This window comes from Talpa europaea (genome assembly GCF_964194135.1).
Source record: "Talpa europaea genome assembly, chromosome: 1".
Lineage (NCBI taxonomy): Eukaryota > Metazoa > Chordata > Mammalia > Eulipotyphla > Talpidae > Talpa > Talpa europaea.
Genome location: NC_140073.1, coordinates 46533154 through 46540694, shown reverse-complemented (window position 1 = coordinate 46540694; position 7541 = coordinate 46533154). Strand labels below are relative to the sequence as shown.

The 7541-nt window shown below is 44.8% G+C and overlaps 1 protein-coding gene across 1 annotated transcript in view; it reads left to right on the top strand.

Annotated features, from left to right (window-relative positions):
* Nucleotides 1-287: 287 nt before the first annotated feature.
* The window catches only part of P4HA3 (prolyl 4-hydroxylase subunit alpha 3), a gene marked incomplete at both ends in the record, with an annotated part of 31791 nt that continues 24537 nt past the window's right edge, over nt 288-7541 (top strand). Inside the window, 2 exons of the mRNA XM_084255538.1 lie at nt 288-484; nt 5932-6074. Coding sequence (XP_084111664.1) covers nt 288-484; nt 5932-6074 — 340 coding nt within the window. The remainder of the gene's footprint in view (nt 485-5931; nt 6075-7541) is intronic.

Sequence of the window (7541 nt, the reverse complement as noted above, 5' to 3'; positions counted from 1 at the left end):
ACGACGCCCCTGCCTCAATGTCCCCAAGCATGAAGTACAGAGAAAGCAGCTCCCCGCGCTGTCATTTGCAGGAGGGCGGCGGACGCTGCAGGTTGCAGGCAGCCCCCGCGGAGCTGAGGCCCTACGGAGCGGGACCGCGGGAGGTGTAGAGCCGGGCGGCGTCGGCGCGCAGGAACGGGGGGCGGGGGTGACGAGGCGGCCGGGGGGCCGGGGCGGGGCCGGGGCGGGAGCAGCGGGCGCGGGCCGCGGCGGCGGGACAGTCGAGGGGACGCGCGCGAGCTCCGGCGATGGGCCCCGCGGCGCGGCTGGCGGTGCTGGCGGTGCTGGCGCTGCGCACGGGGGACCCGGCGGCGGCCGCCGCGCGCGGGGACACGTTCTCCGCGCTGACCAGCGTGGCGCGCGCTCTGGCGCCCGAGCGCCGGCTGCTGGGGCTGCTGCGGAGCTACCTGCGCTGGGAGGAGGCGCGGCTGCGGGACCTGACCAGGTGAGGGCACCCGGGGTGGGAGCCACTGAGGGGCTTGAGCGGGGAGACCGAGTCAGAGGGCCAGACAGAGACACTACGGGGGAGGGAGAACACTGTCATCCTACGTGGGTCCTCAGACCCAGCAGCCAGGAGACTGACATTCTGTGGCTCAGAGTGATCCCCCAGATCCATTGGCACTCTGTGTGGGACCCCAAGACACTGTGGCTGGGGTGATGAGGAAGCAGTCAGTGTGCAACCTCAGATTCTGTCAAACACACAGTGGCACATCCAGTGTCACCCAGCAAAAGTGGTAACTGGTGGAAATGGTGTGGTGGAGTGACTCTGAGGCCAGCTGGGACCTCCAAGGCGTTGAGTCAAGTTGTTTTTGCCCCTCGGCTCTGGGTTACAAAGACACAGAGAAAGTGAGCTGGAGAGAGTACAGAGCTGTAGCCGCACATGTGTTCACCATGTGGCCCTGTAAACTGATGTTTAGTGTGAGGTGACATTCTGTGACCATGTGTGAGGTTTACATGTCTTAGGGACTGAATGGACACAATGCTATGGATATCTTACTCTTCAAGTATCCTTGTACAGGTCACTATATGAATAACGCATGGTGTAGCTTTCATTTTGTTTTAGTTTTGTTCTTAGTCCAGGTTCATTGGAGGCCAAGTTCTTTGGTGGAAATAGAACAGACTTTCAGATCCTGAGGGTGCTCCACACTATCCCTGTGTTGCTCTCAAAAGCACTAATTTATTTGGGGAGCTCAGCTGGGGTTGGGGGGTCAGAAGCCTGGTGGAATGTCCCCCAGGGAACAGACTCAGAAGTGAACTCTTATCACCACGGTCATGGTCACAGCTTTGTCACAGTGGGAGGTCGTGCACAAATCTTTTATCATTCGATTCATAGGCAATGCTTTGAAATAGACTTTTTTCATTACTCTCTTAAAAAAGGAGAAGTCATTTAATACACGAGAAACTGAAGGTCAGTCATTTACCCAAGATTATAAATCTAGTAGGTAGCAAATCCTAGGACAGAGTTCCTAGGAGCATTTCTTTCCCTCCTGTGTAACGTGCCCACTGCTTGCTTTATGTCATAGGCCAGGATCTAGGCCAAGCCCCTTAACTACAGAGGTTTCATGAACAGCTGGAGTGTATAGTGGTTGTGAGTCTGGATTCTGGAATTTAACAGACATCTATTGGGCTCTGTGGCTCTGACCTTGGGCAAGTTCCCTGATGTCTTTAAGCATTAATATCCTAATCTGTAAAATGATAGTAATGATAGTACCTCCCCCCATAGAATTGTTGGGAGAGTTAATACCTTATAACTGTATTTTTCAATGTATTTTTCATTCCATTTTTCCAATGGAATAATTGCTCGATAAATGTTAATTCTTTGTGATCATTGTTTGTGTTAAGACTGGCTGGTGAAAGTAGTTCCCACTTTTGGCTCTAAGCATTATGTAGGCTTGTGAGAGACCAGAAAATAAAAAAGAATCAAGAATTCTAGAATCTATTCTCATATGGCTTATGAACATTTCATTTCCAAATGTTTTAGTTTGATATTTTGGATACTATTCTCAACTCAATGCTCTAAAACCTAAGGAAATATTTGCTTTTTAAAACAAGAATTTTGGCAGTTCCAGCTCATTTTCCTATACTTCCAATCTGGTGACTTTATGTAACTTGAGCTGTTATGTCTAAGGCCTTCATTGGTGTAATTTTTTGAATTTCTAAATTTAGAAATGAAGTAGTTTTCGATGTTGAAACTACTCTCTACCTCAAGGTTCTGAATAAACAGTATATACTGTGGTACATGTCATTATATAAATAGCATTTATAACTAGTTATATATATGGACAGAGATAGTTAACCCCTAGGGTTTTGTTGTTGTTATTGTTGCAGTTTTAAAAAATTACTAAGAAAGGGCCTCCCCTGGCGGCGCAGCGGTTGAGTGCTGGGCTGCAAAGCTGCCCTCAGCTTCTGCAGCGCTGGTTCGATCCCCGGCCGCTGGGCAAGGGTCCCACATGGTGCGCAGACCTCTCCTTCCATGCCCGATGCTCCCCTCAGCAGTGTATTTTGTCAGTCTGCCTGTTCTGTTCCCCACTTTGGCTCTGGTGAATTCTCTCACCCTCCCGCACTTCTGACTGTACCCAGTGCTTGTATAAATAAATAAATCTTAAAAATAAATAAATAATAAAAAATTATCAAGAAAGGTGGTATCAGCAGCAATTATTTCTGTGCTAAGAATTAAACATTCAGAAAGTCTCAGAAGAACTGAGACAAAGCTGTCTCTCAATTCCAAAGAAGAAACATATTGAAATTAAAACAGTTCATGTATTCAATTGGATCCCTGTCCAGGCTATGTTTAATGCAGGGATTGTATTACGAATTTTATGTGCAGATTCTTGAAGGAAAGGATCTGATTTTCCACTCTCAGTAGCATTTGCTAAAGCAAAGAGGTATGAGGAAACTCTGAGGTTTGAATTCAGCTTCCAGAAAGTTGGTCATCGGAACCAGCTATTTGCTCAGAGGCTGGGCATAAAGCCAGCATTTGGATTTCAAACCAGCCTCAGATATCAGTTGATAGTTTTTTTTTCCCTTTGTATGACAGAAAAATAGCACATCTGAATACTGAATTGAATTATGTGCTGCAGCAGAGATAAAACTCCTGGCCAAGTAAATTGGCCCCCAAATACAAGGTGGAATGTAAAGGGAACAAACAAGGAGTTAGAAACTACTTTTGATTTGATGGCTAACTTTGGCTAAATCTTCACCTTTCTGCCTTACCACTTTCCCATTGTGCCTCAGTTTCCTCTCATGCCTGTTAAACTTTAGTCCTCAAGCATAAATAAGGGATCTAGTTATTCAGTTATGAAAAAGGGGCATGCTGAAAGAACCATAAAGATCTGCTACACTAGACCGGTTCTGACATTTTTTAGAGGAGGAAACAGACGGTTATTTAGAGGCTGGGTTGGGATGCATCTCAGGTCTCCTTCCTGTCCAACCGACTTATAAAATCACTGCCCACTCAGCCTCAGTTTTCCCTGGACACTTACTCTCCAGCTTGGATTCAAGCCTAAATCTTTTGAGTGTAAGTGTTTTTGTCTAACAGTGGAATATCTTTCACTAAGTAGTTCCACATGGAGCTGAATCAGGAAATAATGGGTAATAAAAGAAGGAAAACCCACACCCTGGAGGCCGGTTTAGTTTCAGAACCCTCGGGTAGCAACTTTCAAGCTGCGCTGTCTTGGAGACAGAGACATGACAGGCTTCCCATGTCCACCCTAGGACTCCCAGGTCCAGATTCTCCTTCCTTAATTTGGCTCCTTGGCAGCAACTTGAAAGAAAGTATCTATTTCAGACTCCCGCTCAAAGTTGAGCACCCCTTTACCTCCAAAAAAATCCTTAGATCATTTTGTGTTTCAAGGGATTGAAATCTGGCCACACCCCATTCTCTCTTTCCAATACCCTTGCCAAAGGACTCCTAGGTTCTCACACACATTGGGACACATTCAGTTAAATGCATAGCCTTTTCACTTTGCACACACTTTTCCCTTTTACTTCCATGGTTGTTATTATGTTGTTTTTGAAATTAATAATCTTTAAACAAGGGGAAAATTCTTAGAAGGCAAGACTAGAACTCAAACCTATAAATTTTATAATTAATCAATAAATTTTAATAATTAAATTTCATTAGTGTGTTAAAAATGGAATAACCATAGTTAACAGGAAAGGAAACAGCATCTATTGATTATATGAATACTTTCATAGGACATCCAAGGAGGAGCAAAATTAATTAGAAAGATGATCACTTCTGCCCTTTCCTGCAAATGCAGGTAAGCCAGAAGTGTTGGCAGTATGCTGGACAACCCTGTCCTTTTATGCCCCATTACAACCATCACTGGTTTCTGTAGGGTCTGCTTCTTACACCTCCCTGGAATCCATCCCCTTCTTTGCTCCTGGTCACTGGTTTGGTTTAGCCCCTTCTAACTACACTTTCTGCCTTCAGTCACTTCTACCTCTGAACCCTCTTTCCATCCTCTCGCAGATATGCGTGTTAGCATATCATAGCCTATACCACTCTCACTTAAAACATTTTGGTGGCTCCTGATTACACTCAGAGTACAAAACCAAGGCCTTTTAGCTGCTCCCTCTTCTCCAGTCTCATCTCGAGCCATCCTCCCAATACACCCTGTGCTCCAGCAATACTCAACTGTTTGTAATTCCCCGACTGTGTCTCTCTGTAGCTTCGCATATGTTGAGCTGTCTCTGTGTGCCTGGAAAGTCTCCTCTTCCTTCCTCATTATTTGCATTCACCAAGGAAGTCTCGGTTTATAATTTCCTCTGCAAAACCTTTCCTGACTTGCTCTGGCCAAATTATCTCCACTCTGTACATCCCAAGCCTTGTTCTTAAAGCTGCTGTTGCATCTGTAATGTAATTACTTGTGAGTCCTTGTGACCAAAGTGATTGTTTATTCAATTTTTTTCCTAGCTCCTAGAAGAGTATCTTTCATTCATTCTTTCACAGAATTACATATTGCCCTTAGGTATAGATTGATGAGAGAAACAGCTATTTCCTTGTCTGTGAAACTTTAGTCCATGATCCCATCTTGCCTTTGTGTCCATAGCATCTAGCATGGAGTCTGACATCTAGCAGGTGACCAGAATAGATTTTGACTGACTTGTTGAATGAGCAAATATATGTCAAGCCTTTGTACATGTTGTTGCCTGTTGGTCTGAACAGCACCCCAGGTTTCAGAGCTCAGTGTCAGTCCTGGCTTTGTCACTTACTATCAGTGTGGACTTGTTTCAACTTCTCCTGCAAAATGGGAATGATAAAATCTACTCTAAGAGTTGAAGGCTTAAAGGAGACAAAATATTTAAGCACTTAGCTTGAATGCCCAATACATGGTACGAGCTCAGAAAGTCATAGCTGTCAATATTTTAATCCTTCAGGATTCAGACCAAGTGCCATCTCCTCTGGGAAATCTTCCCTTATCCCTCCTAACCCCACCTGGGTTAGATGTTCTGCCTACAGATTGCCACAGCACTCCCCGGCATTATAGGCTCACTTCTCTCACAGCATGTATCACAATTATTGTCATTAATTTAACAACTTTTTTGAGCTTGTACCAGAGCCTAAATATTGAGTATAGAGTGATGGGAGGGAAAAAATGTTCTTGTTTCTTGAGAACTGAACCCTGTTTTGCCTTTGGATCTCTAGCCTCTAGCACATCTCTAGCTTCTAGCATCTAGTGCTGGACACTAATTGGTCACTGGAGACAGAATCCTTGAATGAAGAACTGGGTGTATCTGCTGTTGTTGTGTTGGCAGTTTTCAGATTTTTTGTGCTTATGGATATGAATATTACTTGAGTCTCATTTTTAACTACTCTTAATGGAGAAGAGCCTTCCCACAGGTAGTGGTTGTGTCAGTAGGTGAGATCATTCTATTACTCTTTTTCAGATTCTATGACAAGGTGCTCTCTTTGCACGAGGACTCAGGGATCCCTGTGTCTAACCCTCTGCTTGCCTTCACTCTCATCAAACGCCTGCAGTCTGACTGGAGGAACGTGGTGCATAGTCTGGAAGCCAACGAGAACATCCAAGGTAATGAGGAGGCGCACAGGAGGATAAGAAGGGAGATTCTGCGTCCTGACTTAGTGGAAAGGAGAGCGATTCTGATGTTGTTGGGGGGAAAGGATGTCCTGAGCAAACTCCATACAGGCTTTGTGGACTGCACCCCCACTCCATCAAGACACTGGGAACTACAAATCCCATGATACCCAAAGAGAGGTTGCAAGGACCTACGGGTGGAGTTAAGCAGCCATTTTCTCAGGCTTGTGTTTATAACCAGCCATGTGACTGGGGCTATCTCTCTTGGTTCCCGCTCTTGGCTAGGCAACCCTTGGTCTCAGAGGGTTATTTGGGATTCCAGATCAGTGGAACGGGTAGGACTCATTTCAGAATTTATCTCCCTCTTTTTCTCCCTGAGTTGTTCATTTCCTCACTTCTCCTTCCCTTGTAAATAAACCTTTTGTTAACCTTTTGTGTGTGCTTACAGTTTAAGTCCCCTTTAAGTGCACAGGTGAGGACCCACAGTCAGGCAACCCATTTTATATTGGGGTTGTCCTGTAACAATGGGATGTGATGAAGGGTAATGAAATAGGTAGGTATTACTTTATCTCTTAGCTCTATTACAAAAAGTGAGTTTCCCTTGTTAGTATGTTTATATGATTAGACATTAGAAAGCACCTTCATATCTATTATCTTATTTGATCTTCACTACAACCCTGTGAACTACAGGTCATATATTCCCACTTACATATGTGTAGAAAATAATGTCTTCTGGGCCTCCCTGGTGGCACAGTGGGTTAAGCACAGCACTGTGAAGCTGTCCACAGCCTCTGCAGTGCAGGTTCAATTCCCGGCCAGTCAGGGAGATTCCCCACATGGCACGGCAGACCTCTCCTGTCACGTCTGCTGCTCCCCTCAGCAGTGCTTTCAGTCCGTCTGCCAGTTCTGCTCCCCGCTCTGTCTCTAGTGAATCCTCTCACCCTCCCGCGCCTCTGGCCTGTACCCCAGCTATTGTATAAATAAAAAATAAATCTTTGAAAAAAAGAAAATGTCTTCTAATAACTTCTGTTTTATTAACTTGCCACTACAATGTTATCTGTAACAAAATCACTTTCCTAGTTTACTCTACTTTGTACTTTAAGAAGTTTGTTGGCTTTGGGGAAGTTAGAAGAGTTGTCCCCCTAAGATTCCTAGGCAGAAGGCATGGGGCTAAGGTGTCTAAGCCTTTGTCCAAGAGCATCTGTTCCTCATCCAGAAGGTAGTATTAAGCATTCACGCTGTCACAGGAATTGCTTGCCACTGGGAACAAAAATAAAACAGTATATTTGCTGAAGAAATATTTGAATGGGTTATTTTGCCTCGTAGGTATTAAATGCTCACCCCTTGTTTTCTGTTTTGTTTTTATTTTTTTTAATTTTTGCTTAGAAGAACTGGGGTATAGGCCAGAGATGTGCGAGGATAAGAGGATTCACCAGAGAGAGAGAGAGAGGGGAACAGAAC